At 48.1% G+C, this 20,770-nt stretch overlaps 6 protein-coding genes across 6 annotated transcripts; 4 read left to right on the top strand and 2 right to left on the bottom strand.

Moving 5' to 3' along the window:
* Positions 1-3,086: 3,086 nt before the first annotated feature.
* DFJ58DRAFT_725079 (beta-glucan synthesis-associated) lies at positions 3,087-5,962 on the top strand (the record flags this gene model as incomplete). Its single annotated transcript, XM_041385175.1, has 11 exons — positions 3,087-4,006; positions 4,091-4,466; positions 4,545-4,621; positions 4,670-4,807; positions 4,887-5,126; positions 5,212-5,288; positions 5,336-5,496; positions 5,550-5,577; positions 5,628-5,789; positions 5,844-5,890; positions 5,945-5,962. The coding sequence occupies 11 exons, from the start codon at positions 3,087-3,089 to the stop codon at positions 5,960-5,962; spliced, it is 2,244 nt and encodes a 747-aa protein (XP_041246646.1).
* Positions 5,963-7,357: 1,395 nt separating this feature from the next.
* On the top strand, positions 7,358-10,032 carry DFJ58DRAFT_774366 (peptide transporter PTR2A). The gene is made up of 12 exons (XM_041389377.1): positions 7,358-7,525; positions 7,614-7,715; positions 7,772-7,822; positions 7,929-7,945; positions 8,006-8,133; positions 8,191-8,518; positions 8,569-8,634; positions 8,682-9,021; positions 9,084-9,220; positions 9,273-9,487; positions 9,544-9,695; positions 9,752-10,032. Exons 1-12 carry the CDS (start codon positions 7,423-7,425, stop codon positions 9,922-9,924), a joined length of 1,812 nt encoding a protein of 603 aa, XP_041246645.1. The 5' UTR covers positions 7,358-7,422; the 3' UTR covers positions 9,925-10,032.
* A 393-nt stretch (positions 10,033-10,425) lies between these two features.
* On the bottom strand, positions 10,426-11,557 carry DFJ58DRAFT_220171 (uncharacterized protein). Its single transcript, XM_041379309.1, has 3 exons — positions 11,118-11,557; positions 10,728-11,062; positions 10,426-10,657 (listed from the first exon to the last, which is right to left on the bottom strand). The coding sequence occupies exons 1-3, from the start codon at positions 11,364-11,366 to the stop codon at positions 10,507-10,509; spliced, it is 735 nt and encodes a 244-aa protein (XP_041246644.1). The 5' UTR covers positions 11,367-11,557; the 3' UTR covers positions 10,426-10,506.
* A 1,318-nt stretch (positions 11,558-12,875) lies between these two features.
* On the top strand, positions 12,876-15,087 carry DFJ58DRAFT_774358 (glycoside hydrolase family 18 protein). Its single transcript, XM_041389376.1, has 13 exons — positions 12,876-13,098; positions 13,148-13,335; positions 13,389-13,396; positions 13,454-13,535; positions 13,591-13,674; positions 13,730-13,974; positions 14,023-14,112; positions 14,166-14,182; positions 14,241-14,321; positions 14,372-14,412; positions 14,467-14,486; positions 14,537-14,721; positions 14,775-15,087. Exons 2-13 carry the CDS (start codon positions 13,237-13,239, stop codon positions 14,894-14,896), a joined length of 1,074 nt encoding a protein of 357 aa, XP_041246643.1. The 5' UTR covers positions 12,876-13,098; positions 13,148-13,236; the 3' UTR covers positions 14,897-15,087.
* Positions 15,088-15,558: 471 nt separating this feature from the next.
* DFJ58DRAFT_912395 (uncharacterized protein) lies at positions 15,559-18,039 on the bottom strand (the record flags this gene model as incomplete). Its single annotated transcript, XM_041395267.1, has 10 exons — positions 15,559-15,792; positions 15,839-15,898; positions 16,060-16,081; positions 16,199-16,291; positions 16,417-16,597; positions 16,658-16,730; positions 16,762-17,050; positions 17,235-17,325; positions 17,432-17,784; positions 18,015-18,039. 10 exons carry the CDS (start codon positions 18,037-18,039, stop codon positions 15,753-15,755), a joined length of 1,227 nt encoding a protein of 408 aa, XP_041246642.1. The 3' UTR covers positions 15,559-15,752.
* Positions 18,040-18,366: 327 nt separating this feature from the next.
* On the top strand, positions 18,367-20,414 carry DFJ58DRAFT_725076 (glycoside hydrolase family 18 protein; the record flags this gene model as incomplete). The annotated part of the gene is made up of 14 exons (XM_041385174.1): positions 18,367-18,456; positions 18,506-18,513; positions 18,573-18,654; positions 18,708-18,795; positions 18,864-19,074; positions 19,126-19,215; positions 19,264-19,280; positions 19,337-19,417; positions 19,463-19,503; positions 19,556-19,575; positions 19,629-20,100; positions 20,172-20,200; positions 20,261-20,310; positions 20,374-20,414. 14 exons carry the CDS (start codon positions 18,367-18,369, stop codon positions 20,412-20,414), a joined length of 1,320 nt encoding a protein of 439 aa, XP_041246641.1.
* Positions 20,415-20,770: the final 356 nt, after the last annotated feature.

The following is a 20,770-nucleotide window of genomic DNA, read 5'->3' as shown; positions in this document are numbered from 1 at the left end:
ATGCATTAAAGAGAACGGCCAGCATCCAGTGTTTTCCGTTGAATTCCTGTGTCTTATAGGTCCATTTACTAGGAACATGTATTTTCAGGGGGGTTCACAGAGACAAACATACATATGGAATGTCCGTAGCATGATTCAGGATAGGCACAGGGACGTTGGTCCCATCCAATCACAATGACATTGGCGAGTCAGGAATCAGAACCTGCAGCGAATTTTGCAGGCGTCGGCTCGCAAACATGCTGCAGAGCTCAATTCGAAGCCGAATAAGCAAGGAGTTCCTGTAGGAATGATTTGTTGCGGGTGGAAGTGAAAGCGACGACGATAACAAGGACGCACCGTAACTAATGTGTGACAAATGATTGGTATCGATATAATACAAATGCCTAGGGAGATTGTCCCATGCGAGTACCGTCAGGGTATGAATGATAACGCGTCAGAAAAATGCATACGTCAAAATGCATACCACAACATCTCTAGCATCCTAACGACTGTGATATCATCAACAGAAGTCACGTCCTTGCCCCATGCGATGTCACTATGATCCGACGCGATTATCTCATACTCTCCACCACGTTGCTGCTCCACTAGCAGAACTGCGCCAAAAGGCTGTCCAGGGCGAACGATCGTCATGGACTCTCGCGAATCCAAATTAACGGGCTTGTGATTTTGAAAAATCGTTGGACGCGATTAGAAGATTTCTGTGAGAGGAGGAGCAATGTCAGTCGGACTGCGATCGAATTTGGCCGTGCGTATAGAGCCACCAGGAGCGATGACGACTTTTCTACTACTAGGTGATCCTGAAAGCGCGTTTGCATCGAGTGGGTTCGCTGTGAGGGTCAAGCCCCCTCGTCGAGACAAGCAGGAAGGGAAAATTATGAATGCAAAATCGGGCGTCAGCGCAGACAATTATCGATATGAGCCACCGAAAGCCTGCCCAAAAAGCACGAATCGTTGTCAAGGAGGCAAAAAACCACACACCGGTGACGTGCCGCTCGAAACAAGTATGCCCGATATGCAACATCCCATTGGTAGCGAAGCTTCCACGAAGACGTAGCGCTTGGCAATTATTCGGGTCTAGGTATTTGGTTGCCTCGTCGACTTGAATTCTAGCAGACACATATTATTTCGAACATGTACACTGTGCACTGCGGATGAAGATTCTGAACTTCTGACGGGGATCAAGCTGTGAGGAGCACTGATGCGAAACAGCGCTGTGACACGTGACTACCCCTTGTTTGATTTTGCCCGTCTTCCATTGCAACTTTAGCTCGAGCGCTTGGCCTAAAGCCCATCACATAATTTACCAAAATGACTCCTTCATTTTAGTGACTTCACCACCCAATTGGAAAAGAATATGGGTTACACGCGGCTGATACTATCACGCATCAGTCTATTCTGTGATCAACCGCAGACCGGGTTTCTCTTCCGTTTTTGTTACTTTTTGCAACTTGCACATCGCGGGATCAGATCGAACGTTCTAAACGTTCGAACGATCGCTAGCTGATGAGTGTCCTTGGTAACTTCCGGTAGCAATGTGTTGTCGCACCGTCACGGGGCTTGAGCGGCAACTTATCTGCTTGGTCTCCCACAAGATAACGATCTGTACTTCCTTGATATCGATAAGCTTTCCATGATCCATGTACCGATGCTGACATCTGCATCTTCGAGTCAGCAGGACTAGCGGTCGAGTAATTTCCTTCCCACGAACGATTTAGAAAGACCCTGGACTGGCAGGCTTCGTTAACACATACATAGAAAGAACGACTGTTCAACAAATCCAGCCCCTCACCAGCCCATTTTCCTTCAACCGACGAAGCGAAGCGCCATTGCTGCATGCCAGGCAACTCAAACCCAAGGTTATTAATTAGTCCAGCAGTCGCATAGCCTAAGCAGCTGGGAGTTTGACCTATGAAGGACGGCTTCGGTAATCGTGGCTGATGGTAGCTCCCTGACATCTTCCATGACGAAGACTTCGATGACGGCACTGGTCAGGAAATGTACGTCTTCTTCCTCGGCCGGCGTCGACCGTGCGATTTTGTATGAGAAGGAACGACGATCTTTCTTGAACTATAGGTTTGGGTAGGAAAAACTGGGCCACCTTCCTCATATGCATAATTTAGCAGTCATTGGACGCGAATATGAGAGTATGTATCAACCTCATTTAGGCAAGTTAGCGTAGAAGCAAAACAAAAATAATATTCGCACCAACATTGACAGCCAATGAAGATAATTCTTTTGTATCAGCAACGAGCATTCATATTCAATCGTGCATACTACATACCTGTGCCACTGCTATTTTCCTTGTGGATGCACTTGTCGAAATGATAGTAATGGCGTTGGAAGGCACTGGTGATACGAGCGCGTGAAGTATCACAAATATGTCAACATCGTGCGCCGGTACTGTGGCAGCCTGAGAAAAGTCCTTGAGAACCGTTATCAGCACTTCTAGATGGTGGAGCAGTTTGCGTCATGGGCCATGGCTAGCGGAAATTCAATCCTTGGTGGCCCATGATGCATGATAGCTGCCCGGGGCCCAATTGCAACGTTCGATGGGCGAGTCGCCATGAACATGTCGCTTATACTTGAGAAACTTCACTGAGCTTCAGTACTAGACCAGGAATCGAGTGTCGGGAGCTGATCAATAAAATAACATCACACGCCCAAAATACACTGTACAGTTACCGTCACCACCTGCCATGTCGCTTGCTTTGACCATACTCGTTGAGCGATATCTCTGCAATATCCCAGTGGCCATGGGCCAAGCTCGATGCCAAGAAGAAAAAATTGAAATGCGGACCTGTCAGCCGAAAAAGAATGTATGATGGTACTAACTATGTACCCATCAAAGCCGAGGGACTAAATTAAAGTGAGTACACTTCGTAATATGTAGGTAATAAGGCCATCTGGACCTGCCCAGCCGTAAGATTCTAAGCATAGGCGGAGGCTTGGCGGAGGCGAGGAACGGGCATGCCGTCGGTTCTCACAATTTCTCCAAGTTTCGGCGTTTAACTGCTAATTCTACCTTTGCATCCCACCGTGTTGAGGCTATCGTGAGCAGCACCGGTGGATTGTCAATTATAGGTGCAATGGCAGCAGAACGGACCAGCTCTTCCAACGGCGAAAAGGAGCAGTTGCACAGCTCCGCAAACAACCCTGTTTGGCATGAAACGACCTTTGATTCACAACGTGAAGATCGCATGGTCAGTCCACGCGATACTGACGACGGCCAAACGGTCCAGTACGTTGACCGCGATGAAGCACGACATTCGGAAGTCACCCCGTATATGCTGTCCTCGCGAACACCCAGCACGTCCAACTTCGAAACGCCTCTCCTCCCTCCAGATTCACCTCAGTCCAGACATACCCCCACACACTCTTTATCCCACAACGCCAACCTGAACTACATATCCTCTCCCTTGAACCCCAACCCCCCCATTTCGTCCCCAGGTTCTCCGCAGACCAATTCGCGTTATCGGTCGCAGTCTCGCCAAAGCATGCAATTTAATCGCGTGGCTTCAGAAGACTCCCAGGTCCTCGCTGTACCCAACGTAGCCTCACTGCCTTCTGCTCAGCGCGGTTCAATGATACTATATCGTCTAGCCGCAGGAGACAACCGTGGTCCATTGGTCCCACCGAGGCCACTCCCTAACCGCGATTCAGTCTTCACCACAGGCTCAGGAGATTCCGTTTTCTCACTTTCATACGACAGCAAGTACCCTTCTGGCGCTTGGAATGCACGTGGTGCTCTTGTACCCTACGCCTATGACCCATCCCTTGACGAGCCAGACGAGGATGATCCCCTTAATGATCCTAACGACGACGCTTTCAAAAGCGACGTCTTTCCTCTCAGAGGTATCCTCAATGTTTCGGTGCTCTTCCTCCTCATTTTGGCCCTCCTCAGTCTCTTCATCATCTACCCTGTTTTCAGTTATTTTCACGATCGCTCCCAGCAAGATGCGATTGCAGGCAACGCGCTCGTCAATGGAACCGGCCAGATCCCGTTTCTGTGCGTCCCCACTTCACTATTTCCCTGTTGTTCTATTTTCCTTCGTGTGATACGGACTACCTGACTGACGGTGTACCTGTCTAGATTCCAAATGGCACAGCTAATCGATCCTGATACGCCTAGTAGTGCTGCGACGCGGACAGGTTTTGATGGCCTCCCTTACGAGCTAGTCTTCTCGGACGAATTCAACACACCCAACCGCACTTTCTGGCCTGGGGATGATCCTTTTTGGGAAGCCGTAAACATCTGGTACTGGAGTACCGAAGATCAGGAGTGGTATGACCCGGCCCAGATAACAACAAGCAATGGGTACCTGAGCATCGTCATGGACCAGATCCCTGAGAATGACTTGCCTTACCGGAGTGGTATGCTCCAGAGTTGGAACAAGTTTTGCTTTACGGGCGGCTATATCGAGGTGTCAATCAGTTTACCAGGGCCGAATCAGGAGACACAGGGTTATGTGAGTGGCTGTGTACTGGGCATGCCTCTCAACAGGAGTGGTTCGGGATATGTAGTACTAATTAATGGATCGATTTAGTGGCCGGGTGCATGGACGATGGGTAACCTTGCACGTCCGGGATACGGTGCGACTACAGACGGCGTATGGCCTTACTCGTGAGTTCGATTGTTTGAACAACGATTCAGGTACTTACTCTGCTTCAGCTATGACTCCTGTGATGTTGGCACATTCCCGAACCAGACAGAGCCGGATGGTTCTGGACCTGCTGCTGCTCTCCAGTCAAACGCCTCGAAGGCCAAGTACAATTATGAGCTATCGTGGCTGTCGGGACAGCGCCTCTCGTAAGTCATACCCGACTTCTTCTCCTACCCACTGTTCATGCTTAACATTGGACACGCAAACCATTAACTCTCTACCCAGGTCGTGCACCTGCCCAGGAGGAGATCATCCCGGGCCATCCGTGAATGTTGGCCGTGGTGCCCCTGAAATTGATATTCTCGAGGTCGAGCATAATAAGTTGGGCTCGGGACAGGTCGTCTCACAGTCCGGCCAGTTTGCGCCCTTTTCGCACGATTACACCTATCTCAATGCCACCCAGGATGAGTGGTTCATCAACACGCCTAATGTCACAAATGCGAATAGTTATCTAGGGAGTCCAGTGTGAGTGCTATTTTTATTGTGATTTGTGGTTTCGACTTCAGATGAATGTTGCTTCTTTGGAGACTAACATCTCTTCTGCCACCAGCCAACAAGCAGTATCTGCCTTAACGCTTCTTCCTGATGATATTTTCCAAGAATCTGGCGCGCAGTTCACGACCTTGGGTAAGAATCTTGCGAACCTCACCTCCTGGTTGTCTGACGTTTTGCAGGCTTCGAGTATTGGTCGGATCCCTCAAATCCCTCAGATGGGTATATCGCATGGCAGACCGCCGGTGTCGAGTCTGCACGTCTTGGCGCCGCAGCACTTGGTCCTGATCCGTTACCAGATGGCACAGGCGTGTCGCAGCGACTGATCTCTGTAGAGCCAATGGTGTGTCTTCATCTTTCCCCTTGTCACTCTGCCTGACGCATCCATTCTACTAGTCCATTGTCCTCAACTTGGGTATATCACGTGTGTTCAGATTTTTTCCTCGTAGAAATACTCACTGACGTCCTTTCCAGCGAATTGGCAGACGATTGATCTAAGCACGATGATCTTCCCTGCTGAGATGCTCGTTGACTACGTTCGTGTGTACCAGCGGAAAGGGCAGACGAATATTGGGTGCAGTCCCGCAGACTATCCTACGGAGGACTATATCAACCGGCATATGGATTCATACATGAGTTCGTCAAACTTATCGACTTTTCGAAGATGAAACTGATGGATGCCACCACTAGATCCCAACCTTACGGCGTGGAATTATCCAAAACCGCAGAACAGCTTGGTGCGTCGATCTCGTGTTTTGACTGATGTGGCGGCTCACATTCCTGATTTATAGTATTCTGGCGGGTGCTAAGCTAACTCGAGCTGTTTTCTGACCCATCCTCCTAGTTCAGCAGGACTTACACTAAGCTAACCTTATCGTCTTGCAACTATAACTTATATTGGCCAGGGACTATTTCACGGCTCATATATCCTATTCATCTATCCATTACTTACCCGCCCAACCAAATACGCTCACTAACACAACTAGACATTCGCTTGCATAGAACTTTTGAAATGCTGGGCGTTACACATCATACATACATCTACATTCTATGGGACGGTTATTGTCACCGATGCCATGATTGTGCGATTTGGGCGTGGGCGGGTAACTAAAAGAGATCACACTCCTCACTTAGCAGTAGCGGGGGAATGTCGTATCATCGTCTGGCGAATGAGCGAGGTTCGGAAGTGTTCCTCGGTGCGAATGAGCGGAAGAAAGTATGACGTATGAAATCGATGTACGCCAAAAGTAGCCTACTCCCCCAGCAGAGCAGACCAAAGAAAGGTAGTAGTCGTGTGACACAAGTGTAGACAGCTCGAGTATGGTGCTTACCCTAGTGTTTACAGAACTACGACGCCATTTGGAAATATGTGTTCGCTTGACTTGTCCATGTCAGCACTTGCTACTCGTGTATACCTTGTCCGCTCATTTCAAAGTGGTTCAGTAATCTCAAAAACCACTCGACATGCATATAAAAACAGCTGGAATTCCATTGGGTGTGGTAGACATATTGGTCCGACTAGAGTAGCACGCCGCACGGTCCCACCGTGGGACTCTAAGGGAAAGTTCGAGAGCGCAATCTGATAGAACACGAGGTGTTCTTAATTGACCTGATCGACTCCAATGCGGACCACTGTTGAATTGAAAAGGTGGACGAGAGCATGTCGGTTACCCATTACCCGATCTTCCGGTGAGGACAAGATCCTCAGGACCCCACGACAAGAGTTTCGATATGGACTAAACTACAGCACATGAAAAGCATAACATAACTGCCAAGGCACCAAGATAGAACGATCCCGAAGGAAGTTGTTGGGCACGCACGCGAGCACGCACACGGCCAAGTACTCTCACATGGACCGAAGATAAGATCAGTGCCTGGGCTTGGAGCCAAGAGCCAAAACTATTAATGTGGGCGGTTGTGGAATCCTTTTTCGATTATGGCGGAATCAAGAGTTTGCAAAAGCAACAACAACATTGGAATAGCTGGTGGTGTTCGCTGATACGCCCATGGATCTGGTGTATCAATATAATGATTGAAGGACTCGGCTGGTCATCGTTTAGACGGTAAAGGGCATGCGGATCGTGCCATGATGAAACGTAAAAACACATGTGCGGAAGTTAATCGGAAGTGACATAAATGCTTACATAATAAGCTCTTTAGGGAATGCATTGCACATCATAATCTCGGTGCCAGCACAGGCTCGAGCTCAGTTGAGTGATGAATCGATATCGAAACTTCTGGGCCAACTTACCTTCATAAAAGCCACGAGATGATTACCCACCTTAGGTCTCGGATTCGTCGTTTTACTTTCCGCCCTCTCCCACCAGCAGAACTGCTGATCTCCAGGATGGCAAATAATGATCTCACCGCGGGTCTTCTTCGACCGGGACACTCAGCATAGTGACCCTGTTTATGACTCGGAGAAAAAGCTCTCGGATAATATGGTTGCTGATTCTTTAGACGACGATGTTGACAGTATCCACGAGGGCATGCAGTTCCCCACCGAGGAGGAGATGCTCACTCTCAGACGTGTATCCGACAAAATTCCATGGAGTGCATATCGTGAGTTGTCTCTCTTATGCAAATGTAGCACATTGAAGTCGACATTCATTTCACAGTGATTGCTGTCGTGGAACTGGCGGAGCGATTCTCTGTGAATTTATATTTTCGTGTCAAATCATGATCGCTCACTTAATATACTTTTCAGTACTATGGTATGTTGCTCACCTTGATCGCTATTACATCGCGCCAATTTTCAATATGTCACTTTCAAAGGCTCTAGTGTTGTTTTCGTAAGTAGAACTTTTATTGCTCGCCAATGAATTAGTTGTACACATGTCTATCTTTTGCAGGTCAACTATATTCAGCAGCCCCTTCCTCCTGGCTCCCGTACGGGCGCAGGTGGTGCAAATGGCCAATCTGGTGCCCTTGGCGCCGGTCAACAGATGTCTACAGGCTTGACCACGTTCTATCAGTTCTGGTTCGTGCACTTTTACCCATATCTTGTTGTTAGTCCCTTGATTGCGGTTTCATTTAGGGCTTACATTTGTCCAATCGCCGGCGCCTACATTGCTGATACCTACTGGGGTCGTTACAAGACAATATGCTGGAGTGTCGCTGTTGCCATGTTGGGCCATCTCATCATGATCATATCTTCAATCCCTGGCATCATCGGCAGCCGTGCATCACTTGGCGTATTCATCTTATCTCTGGTTGTCACTAGCACTGGCACCGGCGGCTTTAAGTCGAATGTCTCCCCTTTGGTTGCAGAGCAATATCGGATAACCAAATGTTACATTGCTACGACTAGTTCGGGCGAGCGCGTTATTGTTGACCCGGCCATGACCACTACGAGAATCTATATGGTGGGCCTAGTTAAACGCACATTTCAAGCTGCCATTAACACCACCCGCAGTATTTCTACCTTTTTATCAACATTGGTGCTCTCATTGGTCAGATCGGAATGGTTTATGCTGAAAAGGTACGTTCCCAAAAACAAACTCCGAAGCTTCTTATGCGGTGCTCTAGTATGTTGGCTATTGGCTGGCCTATACATTGCCCACTGTAGTTTTCTGCATCTCTCCCCTGGTTCTTTGGTATGGTCGTAGTCGTTATCGCAGATCTCCACCGCAAGGTTCCGTCCTTCCAGCTGCGCTGCACATTTGGCGGTATGCCCAGCGTGGACGATGGTCGTGGAATCCATACAAGACAATCAAAAATCTCACCTCCGATGACTTCTGGGAAAGTGCCAAGCCCTCTAAGCAAGTTGGCGAGAAGCCGAGATGGATGACCTTCGACGACCAGTGGGTTGACGAGGTCCGTCGTGGTTTCAAAGCTTGTGGCGTCTTCGTCTGGTTCCCGCTCTACTGTGAGTTCTCCCTACTTGGCACTCTACACTGCTTCCTTTGTAGCTCATTTTACGCCACACAGGGCTCTGCTACAATCAACTTAACAATAATTTGGTCTCACAAGCTGCAACAATGACCACCAATGGCCTACCTAACGACGTTCTATCCAACCTCGATCCCTTGGCTCTCATTATTTTTATCCCGATATGTGATTTGGTGGTAAGTATCGTGAAGGAACATAATTTCTCTCGTCTCATTATGACAATCACAGATCTACCCAGCACTTGCACGTGCCGGTATCCGGTTCACCTCTCTAAAGAAAATCGCTTGGGGTTTCGGCACGGCAGCTGCATCGATGATCTGGGCTGCCGTTGTGCAGTACTATATTTACAAGACAGACCCTTGTGGGCACTACGCTGCAACCTGCGTGGATGCAGACCAGAACCCACTTGTTTCCCCCCTGAATGTGTGGATTCAGAGTGGCTCGTGAGTAACTTTCCCAAGTTTGCACCTTTGTGAATAGATGTTGATGACGCATATAGATATCTGCTCATCGCATTCTCTGAAATTTTTGCGTCGATCACGGGTCTCGAGTATGCATTCACCAAAGCACCGACGAACATGCGTAGTTTGGTCATGTCTGCGTTCCTTTTCACGAGTGCAGTTTCAGCCGCCATTGGCGAGGCTTTCGTCTGTACGTCATCGTCATTTGTCGTCGTCTGCGAACGTACTCTCACATAATTGCAATAGCACTCTCGCTGGATCCACTGCTCGTATGGAACTATGCCATCAGCGCCATCCTTGCGGGCGTTGGTGGCCTCCTGTTTTGGATCGTCGTTCGTAAGCTCGACAAGGAAGAGGACAAGCTCAATAACCTGGCAAATGGGCACTTCGTGGAGGAATTAGGACTCAACCCGCTGTAGGCGCTGTTTGAAACGCGAAACGCGCTGATGGCAGACTGAACGCGTCCGGAGTCCGTAAACACTGTAATATCTAATACTGTCAACGAATTCATGATACTTGGAGACTGCCAAGCTTAAGGGTCAATGAGACTAATGTACCATACACCCAGGTGTGCTTTTCCGGTTTACTTCCATGGCTTGTGATAATGATATCCTGCCGTCCCTCAATCGAGCGCACGAATTTAACATTTCATTCGAGTATCAGTTATTGAATCTGCAGTTGTGTTGATACTTTGACCAGTGTCAGTTAGGGGGCACTTGTTTGAAGCGAGGGTCCAAGGCGGAGCATCATACCAGGACGACAGTTCAACTAACTGCTTCTCATAATGTCCGACATAGGGTCTATGTCCCCAAAGAACCCACTCTGAAGCAAAAAAAAGTGCTTCTCATTTCGCCAAAAACAATACTGCATACGAAATTGCCGACCTACGGTACCAGTGGTTCATGAATTACTTCTCGTCATCAGAGTTGCTCTTAGGTAGCCTAAGTGTCGGGACTGAAGACTGAGCCCTCATTTTCAGATGCCATCGATGCGAGAGCCTTTCAGTGGTGAAGCGGGCGTGTTTTGATTTGGCGCTCCTTGATCAGCTTGCGGCTTTCGCGGGGGTAAATATGAAGGCGGGTAAAGCCCATATCCATAACATAAGCTTCAGCCCCACCGCAGCCCGGAGCTGGATCACGCTGGGTGTTAACACTGCGTGCAACATCGTTTTCCACAAAAACATGTCATTGATGTGATATGAAAAGATGAACCTAGTACTGACAGGTCGTAAGGAAAATTATCGACAGAAACAGAGACTGACCGCCAAACCATGAGAAGCAGGATGAGATAAAAACAAAGACGTGTTGCTGACAGAACATGCACCGCGTCAGAGGAAGTAGTACACATTAGTAGATGATTGCTTGCTTCCCTTGACCGGATCCTGCCGCAGGACTGGCGTGTTGCTATCACAGCAGTGCCAGTGAGAATGCTACCAAGTGCATAAGCAAATGATACGAGCACAAGGACACATGAAGGAGTGGTTGCATGACTTGGGACTGATTGCAGGGGAGGTGGCGTCGTTAAAAACACGGCAGCCGCGGCCGAAAGTATTCCGCACTGAATGGTGGTCCAGATGAAGTAGCACGAGCAGTAGAACATGAGCTGGACCTACCTCAACACTATTGCTATTAATTTGCCCTACCAACTGGCTCATGTGCATGTCCCATTCTTGGTCGCTGTACTTGGTGGTCCAAGCCTCCAAGGACGGTCGCCGAACTGAGATCAGACAAAGACCTCGGAATAACAACTGGTGAAGAGAGGACCAAGGAGAGGATGTCGAGATTCTGAAACCTTCCCGTGAGTGACATGGTGATCTCATCGTGGAAGTCGCAGCGCATAGACAGCGAGAGAGACTAGCCATGCTTACATATCCCTGCGACCCGCCAGGGACCAGAGTGCTGGGGTGAAGACCAGCCACTAGTGCGCAGGGGAGCCAAACGGAAGGATTTGCGTAATGTGTTACATTGTTACAAATTCGAATCACCAGTGCGACTTTACTACTAGCTTCAACTTTTGGAATTGCACTGTGCAATTGAACTTCAAGGTAAGTGATATGTAGTCGGACTAGTGCCGTGACAGTCAACTCTTACTTACCTTCAATAGGCTGCTCAATTCTTGTCGAGTCAAATATTGTGTGAGCCTTTCTTGGCAAGTTCGTTCGCGCCATCATGGTTTTTCTTGTTCACTGTAGCCACACTGTGGCCAATAGTACTAGTAGCGGTTGGCCAACTTACACGCCACAATCATACGTGTCGGCGCTTCTCTTCATTGTTGGCCCGCTGAGTCAAGTGCGTAGCGCGATTCCGACTTGAAGCTTTAATGATGATGCCTTTGACGAGCTGCGTCATGTGAGACACAAGCTTTGATTGCATCGCGCATCGAGCTATGGCCATACGAACCTTGGCGTGAGACGGACGCCAGTGACAATTGCGCCGGTGATGGTTTCGCCGGCAAACGTACTGATGTGTCGGCAGTGAGCATCTTTCGCCTGAGGATCATATCAGTTGTTCCTCATGAGTCGCAGAACAGAAGCAACAAACTTACAACTTGAATGATGGGTTCGGACCGGTTCAAACTCGTCCGAATGGGTCCAACATCCATCCGAGACCCGCCCGAACGAAGAACCTTGGTAGGGTTTGGTCCTGTATTGTATGTCGAACCACTGACCGAACGGTGGTTCTATTCGCAAAAGTTCAGGTTCGAACCTAGGTTAGGGACTGAACGGCCGCCCGGCGGCAGCACTACTTTGATAATGTATATTCGGCGTGCGGCGCACATGAGGTACAAGTGCCAGGCTGCAGCCAGCGGCGGGTCATGCACAGTAGCAGTAGTGGCGTGGCAGTGGAAAAGTTTAGGTAAGAAATCAACGAGACAAAATGGAAGAGAACTTTGGATCGGGTACAGACCACAGTCATTTGCAAGGCATCATGCATGGCAGCCTGGTTAGATTTGAATCCAACCGTCACGCTGGCGACTGGCCCATCCCGAATAGTTCGGTGCCGCCCGACGAGCTCTATTAGAGCCTGTAAGCCACGTAACTGATGTAAGCGACGATATCATAGGCGATTTCCTGATCGCATTCGTGCTTTCAGGCCCCGAATCTCATCTTTTGGAAAATAGTTATCTATAACCAACTGAAGGCATGCAGAAGTACATCTTCTACAGCTGGTTTTCATATTGAACCAGTTCTCACTAGTCACTCAGCGCCTCTAACTGCAGGCTCGATAAGTATGGCCATCTGAGAACCAGAACTTGTCAAATCGGACTCATCTGATGCATCCTCTATCGATATGCTTGCGTCACAATGCGCTACGCTGGCGACTCGCTGGGCGTTGAGCCAGCTGGAGATCTCGGTGAGCAACTGGCTAGAGTTGAATTTATGACACGCCATAAGTATATATTGAATGCGCCTAACACCATCTTCTAGACACGTATCCGAGAAGAACGGAAAGCCGCGTATCTGTAGTTTTGAGTACGCATCGCATGATGGCACTGATGTCTTGCCAACAGCAACTGTTGTCCCTATTTCACGAGTCGCGCTTCGTGTCGATTTGGGGGAGAATCGAACCGTTTTTGTAGAGAGGAAGAAGCTGGTAGGTTTCGTGACAGAAGTGTGTTCCTTCTGAGCTGAAAGTAGCACAGGGATTCTTGGGGCCAGCATAAAAACCTAGAATGCACGATGGCAGTCCACCATCGAAATTTTGGATCCTGTCATTCGCACCGTGACAACTATGGGTGTTGCGGATTTTTCATGCCTCACACTATCGTCTCTACTTCTTGGCATTATGACCCACGGAATAGTTGCATTCAACATGTTATCTAACGACAATGTGAGGCTGCGCGTATTTTTCTTAATCCAAACCACTCATCTGTTCTCCATTAGCTGGCCGTGTAAGTGCCATATCTATGTTATCTACCAGGTCAGATACAAACCTTCAAATGTAACAGCTACTGGGGCCAGAATTCATATGGAGCCCTCAATCCCGATAAACCTGCTCACTGGCAGAAGACGCTTTCATACTACTGCAGGGTCAATTTCCTTTTATCTGAATTTTCGAGTCGCTGCTTGACCCCGAGTCTTTCAGGACAATGTCATTGACACCTTTCCAATCGCCTTCCTTGTCGATAGCTATGCGAAGGGCAATCTCCCGTCGATTGACTTAACGAATGTGGGTAATCCATGACCTTCATTCCGAATCATGCTGACTCTAAGCTGACGTGCAGATCTGTAACTCAGGCAATGCTAAATATTTTCCAGGCACTGACTTGCTGGATTGCTCTTTTCTTGCCTCGGACATCGAGAAGTGCCAGTCCGCGGGAAAGGCAGTCACCATCTCGCTTGGTGGCGGAACAGGACACATCCGGTTTCAAGACGACTCTCAGGCCGCAGCTTACGCGCAAACAATATGGAATCTTTTCCTGGGTGGAAAGAGCAAGACACGTCCCTTTGGATCTGCGATTCTTGATGGGTCAGTTGGTTTTTTCACATCTTCGGACTTTTTCTGAACATAGGGCAGAATTGACATGGACATCGAGGATGGCTCGCAAACAGGCTATGTTTCCTTTTTGACTGCGCTTCGGAAACATATGGATCGAGGCAAGAAGAAGTGAAGTTTATTTTCTTCTGCCGTGAGCATTGTTTTTGATATCGTTTGCGCAGGTATTATATCACTGCTGGTAAGCCGAAACGCTTTTGATTGACATTCATTGGTTTAATATCTGAAATTCACTCCAGCGCCTCAGTGTCCTTTCCCAGACGCACACATCGGCCACACGCTCAACGCAGTGGGATTCGATGCAGTATATGTCCAATTCTGTCCGTCTTTTTCCTGGTTGCTCGCTTTTTTGGCTGATAATCACTCACAGACAATAACGATTGCAGTCTACAGCATTACAACAATCGCAAGGTAAGTTATGATGTTTCTGTCCAGTACTATTCCTCAATAGATCGCCGAGCACAGGACTGGAACTTTGCTACTTGGTGTGTACCGACGTGGGCCAGTTCATGTCTTACTTACTAACCCTTGTTAGGGACCATTGGGCAAAGAGTGCCTCACACAATCGTGATGTTAAGGTTTATATTGGCGCTCCTGCGTCATCCGGTGCAGGGTCTGGCTATGTCAGCTCTAAGAGCATTACGTCAATAATCCATCAGACTCGGTCCGATTACTCTTCCTTTGGAGGGGTCATGTTATGGGATGTATCAGACGCGTATGGTGCGTCGAACCTGCCCTGTCTTTATAGCCTTCCATAATTCTACTTGCCTCAGCCAATGATCGCTATGACAAAGCAGTCAAACAAGCTTTGAGATCTGATGTGGATCTGTTCAACAAACGAATTCGTGATCAATACCTATCAGAAACGCGCAATATCACCCATGACGAGGACTGACAGTTATTCGTGCTTGACTGCGTATCCCCCCATTGCCAGGGGTACCACGTGTTGGACGTTAGATACGATACCCACGTGTGTTACCAGTCCCGGAGGATTAGCCTTTCCTTTTCCATTCCTTATCGCATCTTGACGTCTTCTCTTGGCACCTTCCACACCATACGTTGTCACCGTTAACGTCTTTCCGTCTCGGACATGTCTTCATTTGATACTTAATGTCTTCTTGCACGAAGCCCTACCTCAGCGTTGTCTATTTACGTCCGCTGAGGTATGCATGTCCTACTACTCGTACTTACTCTTGTTGCTGATATGTAGCCTTAGACATTGTCTAGGTAGATCTAATTCAGCGTTGTCTATTCACGTCCGCTGAGACATTGTCTAGCTTTGTACACCACGTCCTGTTTGTTCCCGTATGTGAATATAAGTAGTAAATTTCTCCCTCACAGCTCTTACATAAAGGTCAACGTTTCAACTTCTAAGTAGTTTCAACCTCAGTAGATATCCTCAGGTATTCGTAATTCTCGTAGATAAGCGATGTCAAGACTCAAAATCGAGGATCACGATTCAAATATTCGTGTATGACTCGGATACGATACTTAGTTGTAGTAATTACATGTATCCAACCACAAATAAAGTAAATCTGCGCATATGATTGACGCTGCAGCACTGAATCCTCGTTGCCTCCATCGGAATAGATGTCGATGTCTTTGCCATTGGCTTGGAAGCTTGCAATGGTAGTATCACGACCTTCAAGATCTGCGATTGTTATCACCATATTTCTCCTCGGCAAGGTCCAAAATCTGAATCTTCCAAAAGCATGGCCGGCATTATTATCATGAACTCAGAAGAAAACCAATCAGATTGGAGCCTTGTCGTATGCGAGCGAGGATTCCGACCTAGTAACGATGAGTGAGTTCGACAACTAAGAAGGAAACCACCTACGGAGCCTTTACGTAATTTAGGTCTAGACCTTTGCTGTACAAACTTGTGACCAGCCGCATTCTACGACGGGTGCGGGTTGGGGAGTAACACAGTACAAGGCCATTATGTAAATCCTATCTGACGCAAAAGCCGGTCAATCAGCAAACTGCGGGAGCGAGACTTTGACCAATTCATTGTGCATATGCGACCTGATCGATCGATCGATGATCGCCCCGACGTACGTTGAAATCGAACTGACAGCAACTGTCAATCAAAGAACAGGTGAGAAGAAGGTATCATCATATATCATAATACGTCACATTGGAAATATATGTCTATGTAAATTCACCATAATCAGCACAATCGCTAGCAAGAACTCACCGGTCCACTGATCTGAGTTGGCAACAGTGCAATTCCATGCCGAACGTGTGCTCCCATCTTTTATATGATGACCACTTCGCCGTCCGAACATGACTGGGTTGTAGTCGGATGGAGTAGTGGTCATCATACAATGATGTATTTACCTGAAGGTACGCTCCCGTGTCTATCCAAACTTCGCCTTGGCAATGGATTTTAGAAACCATTCCGACAGGACATACCAGTACTTGAAATGATGGCGACCCATACCCATAGTCTAACGAGGCCCAGCTTACGCGACGTCGTGGGGTGTCGATGAACACGTCTTCTGCTAGTGATCGCAATTGCTGGGGTTGCAACGTCGAGGTTGAACAACGTTGAGGCCTGAGGGATTAGGGTATGTAGTTCGCTTTTCCAACCGTTCTGAGCACGTTCCGAGTGTGTAAGCATAAGAATGATGAGTAACTCGGGCTCTCAGGAGACTTGGCTGGAGATCTGGGTCAACGTCTGGGACACGACGGCACTCTCAGCGGAGTTTAAATTTAACTTCGGTTGCCTATCAATAGTATCATGTCGCACCAACGCACCCGCTGCGCCTGCGGCGGCGCCCAACATTCCGCCATGATTGGAATGCTGCATGTTCATGCTCCGCCTCAACTCTGTCCGCCCATCCACCGCCCAGTACCTTTCCAGAGATTCCCTTTCTTGTCAGCTTCTCTCTGCGACCATCAGCAATTGGCATCGTTCTTGATGTGCAGGCTGCGGTGCCGTCATTCCTCTTTCGATCTGTCGCAGCGACCGGAACGGAAACTTGGGCAAGCCGATGGCAAAGGTATGCCCTCACTGTGTGGTTGATTGATGTTAGATTGACACAGTCTATAATGACATATTGATGCGTCAAATATACAATAACTATTTGTGTTTTGAGACATCGTGTGCTTTTCCAAGGTTCACAACGTCCATGGAAGTAAGTCCTTGGCGTTGTTGCATACAGTGAGCAGGCGCGATGCACACAGCGGCTTTATACCCGCTTGGAGGCTTGCCGTGTCCCAGACTGTACTTTGGCCCAGACTCTGTCCCAAACCGGCCATTTCAAAGATGTCCTGCAGACTCTCAGGCTCATCTGATGGGCGGGACTGGGATAAGTTTATCTAACAGGTTTGGATCTTCAGCGCTTCAGTCATGACCAGGTTCCTGTCGCCGAGAATTTTCGGAACAGACCTAAGTAGATCTAGTCAAGAGCTTCACCGAGCTCACGCGCTGTGAATCACGCTGACTAAATTTAGAGGTAGTACCCAGTGGTCTGTTGATTGTACCCGACCTCCCGATATACATCGACTCCATCAAGCGCTCGGTGCTCAGCCCAAGTGTGCAGTCCGAGAAGATTGTTTTGATACTGACAGTCACGGTTGGCATTTCCGCAACACTTCTACATAGTTCCATTATAGGTCCTATTGGAGCATTCCTCGGATCTTCTGATACGTGTCGGAAGTATTTCGTGGGCATACCATGTGCTTCAAATGTTCGACTTGCAGTAGGTTCGGGTTTGCCAACACGGAGATTGCTAGGCTTGATATACTTGATTCTGACGGCCAGTTGGCGGTCCCGATCTATATTAAGTCACGACGTGACGAAGAGGGCCTTATGGATTCCCTAAGGTACGTCGCCCTTGCCTCGTGTATTCTTAGGGGAATTCACTAGAGAAGAACTCCCTTATCTAAGCACCATGGAAGCCACTCCTCTAGTGCCGTAGCCAAAGGCGCGTCAAGTACTAGATGGTATGTTCTTGGATGTCACAGACGTAACGAAAATCTAGAGGTGACCCCTATTGGACACTCACTTGGCTGCAACATGACTCCAGTCATTCATGATCTTGTTTGGTCGTATCACATGGATAGTTAACCAGAACTCCATTTTCATCCAATTGACATGCGACTCAACTCCTGCATGAGCGAAGCTCAGCTGCCCCGAATGGTTCAGCTGAGTTGTTTATCGCCAATATGGCAGCCACAATCGTTGCAGTCAAACTACCATGAAGTATGTCCCTTTCCGTATCAGGTTCGTTGAGACTTCTATCTGCCATCTCATCCGCATTCCGTGCTGCATAAAGAGAAAGTGGTACTGTGCAATAATATATTGTCGGCCATTGATCCCCATCCTGTCACTGTTCCACTGCAACAGGAGTCATCACGATGTTTTCCAAATCCCGCCTGACATGTGCGCTGTTTCTCTGTTTCGTCACTCGCACAATTGCACAGTTCGACATGTCATCGAACCAGAATGTCAGTTAGCCTTCCTCTTTCTTGACGCGTGATTGACAACTTTGACTAGTTGGCTGTGTGAGTGGATCACGAGCATAAGATGCATATCTCCGTTACCAACGACCTATGGATTGCAGGTACTGGGGTCAGAACTCGTATGGAGCTGTGAATCCAGACGATCCAGCAAATTGGCAGCAGCCCATCTCTTACTATTGCAATGTTGGTCTATTCCTATATTATACTGGAAAATTTACCTCACGTCTTAATCGCAGGACACCGTGATCAACACTCTCCCGATAGCCTTTCTGGACGAGTTCTACTCGACAGGAAATCTCCCGTCCATCAACCTTGCAAATGCAAGTTCTCACTTCTGATTTCCGGGACCTGTCTAACCCGGCTGTAGACTTGCACGAGCCCTCTTTTTCCAGGGACGAACCTCCTCAACTGCTCATTCCTCGCATCAGATATCGAGTATTGTCAAGCTGCAGGAAAAATCGTCACGATGTCGTTGGGTGGAGCAACAGGTTCTGCCGGCTTTACAAATGACACCGAAGCAGCGGCATATGCCCAGATAATCTGGGATCTTTTCCTGGGAGGCTCAAGTACCACGCGTCCTTTCGGGTCCGCTGTTCTGGACGGGTAATAATGCATCAACCCCTTAAGAAATGTGCGATCTGACACTGAATCTAGCATTGATATGGACATCGAAGGTGGCACTCAGACTGGATTTGTATCTTTCTTAACCGCCCTTCGCACCTTAATGGATGGTGGCAGTAAGCCGTACGTCGTTCCACAGGCTTTTGATTTACTTTCTAACAGCCTTTACAGGTACTACATCACTGCGGGTTCGGTTTCTGATGCTTCACACGACGACCATTACTGATACTGTGAAATTTATCAGCGCCTCAATGTCCTTACCCTGATGCCTACATTGGTACTACTCTGGACGAGTTTGGATTTGACGCTGTATATGTCCAATTTTGTGAGTGATATTTTCAGTTTGAGTCTGCCTCTCACACGCTTTTAGATAACAACTATTGTGAATTGACGAATTACAACGACACGAATGTAAGCATCCCATAGGCCGATTGTTATCATTGGCTAAAAATGCAAACCGTAGGATTGGGACTTTAGCACATGGTATATAATCTCGTTTGACTTGCAGAAGTTTTCTTGGCCTAACAAAAGTACAGGGCCAACTGGGCAGAGACAGCATCCCCCAATCCAGATGTCAAAGTCTACATTGGTGCCCCAGCATCATCGAGTGCAGCTGGATCCGGATATGTCAGTCCATCGACGTTTACCACAATCATCCAGCAAACAATGGCCGAATATTCATCTTTCGGGGGCGTCATGCTGTGGGACGCGTCTCAGGCGTACGGTAAAGTGGTCATATACTACCTCTATCCACTTATGACTGAATTTGCCTCTTCAGCAAATGACAGATACGACATCTCTGTCAAGGATGCACTGTTAGATGGCACATCTGCCCCTCCGCCGACGACTACGATTACGACTACGACCACGTCGACTACTACGACCACGACTGCGCCGACTACTACGACCACGACTGTGTCGATCACTACCACAACGAGCACCAGCACAACATCAAGTGCTTCTCCCACAACAACATCTGGGACTGGTTCCTGCTCCGGTGTGGCAGCAGTGGCAAACTGGTGTTGCTGTGAGTTGAATTACATATTGGGCAATTCTTGGAGTCTAATAGCTCTACTTAGTATGTTGGAGGCGACGAAGTCACATATGGGTGCGTGTGCAAGTTGACTTGCGCTCATGGATTGGTAGCTAACGTATTACGTTATAACAGCGGGGATCTCTGGACTGCGAATTGGTGGTCGGAGAATGATGTCCCGGGCGGTAAGTGAAAGCCTCTGGTATGACGCTGCTAGTTTTGCTGACACTATTTGGGATGATTTTTAGGTGTTTCGGGTGACTGGGCGAACGATGGCGTATGTGTATAATCATTTCTGCCTCTGCGCTCTTTTGTTAGATGTAGAGTTTGTTGCAGTTATTAAACTGCTTGAGCCTAACTAGTGTCTTTTACCTATGTACAACAAATATTTCCATTATGACCTGTCTTTGTACTATTAGTTTTCAACGTTGATGTAATTCCCTGCTATTTCTTGCCCCTCTCGATTAGTTTACAATAGATTTTACAAGCACCCTTTATCTGGCCCGATGCCGGGAAATCATTGAAGCCATACACCCTAAGATTTACTATATGCCTTGTTTGCATTTGCTTCGTCCCCCAGGCCTCAGGCCTCGGTGAGGGCTGCGAAGGGCTAGATACGATAATGGAGTTGTCCCATCCTATACC

The sequence above is a fragment of the Suillus subalutaceus genome, assembly GCF_016647625.1.
Source record: "Suillus subalutaceus strain FC151 chromosome Unknown DFJ58scaffold_24, whole genome shotgun sequence".
NCBI lineage: Eukaryota > Fungi > Basidiomycota > Agaricomycetes > Boletales > Suillaceae > Suillus > Suillus subalutaceus.
The sequence above is the reverse complement of the archived record's forward strand: the minus strand, read 5'-3'. Positions and strand labels throughout refer to the sequence as shown.

What these genes read in the sequence shown, in the direction of transcription:
- DFJ58DRAFT_774366 (XM_041389377.1), top strand. Translation starts at nt 7,423, where the DNA reads ATGATTACCCACCTTAGGTCTCGGATTCGTCGTTTTACTTTCCGCCCT. An exon ending in AATTCCATGGAGTGCATATC is followed by an intron (nt 7,716 to 7,771) that starts GTGAGTTGTCTC and finishes TTCATTTCACAG; the next exon opens with TGATTGCTGTCGTGGAACTG. An exon ending in CGTCTGGTTCCCGCTCTACT is followed by an intron (nt 9,022 to 9,083) that starts GTGAGTTCTCCC and finishes TACGCCACACAG; the next exon opens with GGCTCTGCTACAATCAACTT.
- DFJ58DRAFT_220171 (XM_041379309.1), bottom strand. Translation starts at nt 11,366, where the DNA reads ATGGCTAGTCTCTCTCGCTGTCTATGCGCTGCGACTTCCACGATGAGA. An exon ending in TTAATAGCAATAGTGTTGAG is followed by an intron (nt 11,063 to 11,117) that starts GTAGGTCCAGCT and finishes ACCACCATTCAG; the next exon opens with TGCGGAATACTTTCGGCCGC. An exon ending in GATAATTTTCCTTACGACCT is followed by an intron (nt 10,658 to 10,727) that starts GTCAGTACTAGG and finishes TGTTGCACGCAG; the next exon opens with TGTTAACACCCAGCGTGATC.
- DFJ58DRAFT_774358 (XM_041389376.1), top strand. Translation starts at nt 13,237, where the DNA reads ATGGGTGTTGCGGATTTTTCATGCCTCACACTATCGTCTCTACTTCTT. An exon ending in AGCATTACAACAATCGCAAG is followed by an intron (nt 14,413 to 14,466) that starts GTAAGTTATGAT and finishes CGCCGAGCACAG; the next exon opens with GACTGGAACTTTGCTACTTG. An exon ending in GGATGTATCAGACGCGTATG is followed by an intron (nt 14,722 to 14,774) that starts GTGCGTCGAACC and finishes TACTTGCCTCAG; the next exon opens with CCAATGATCGCTATGACAAA.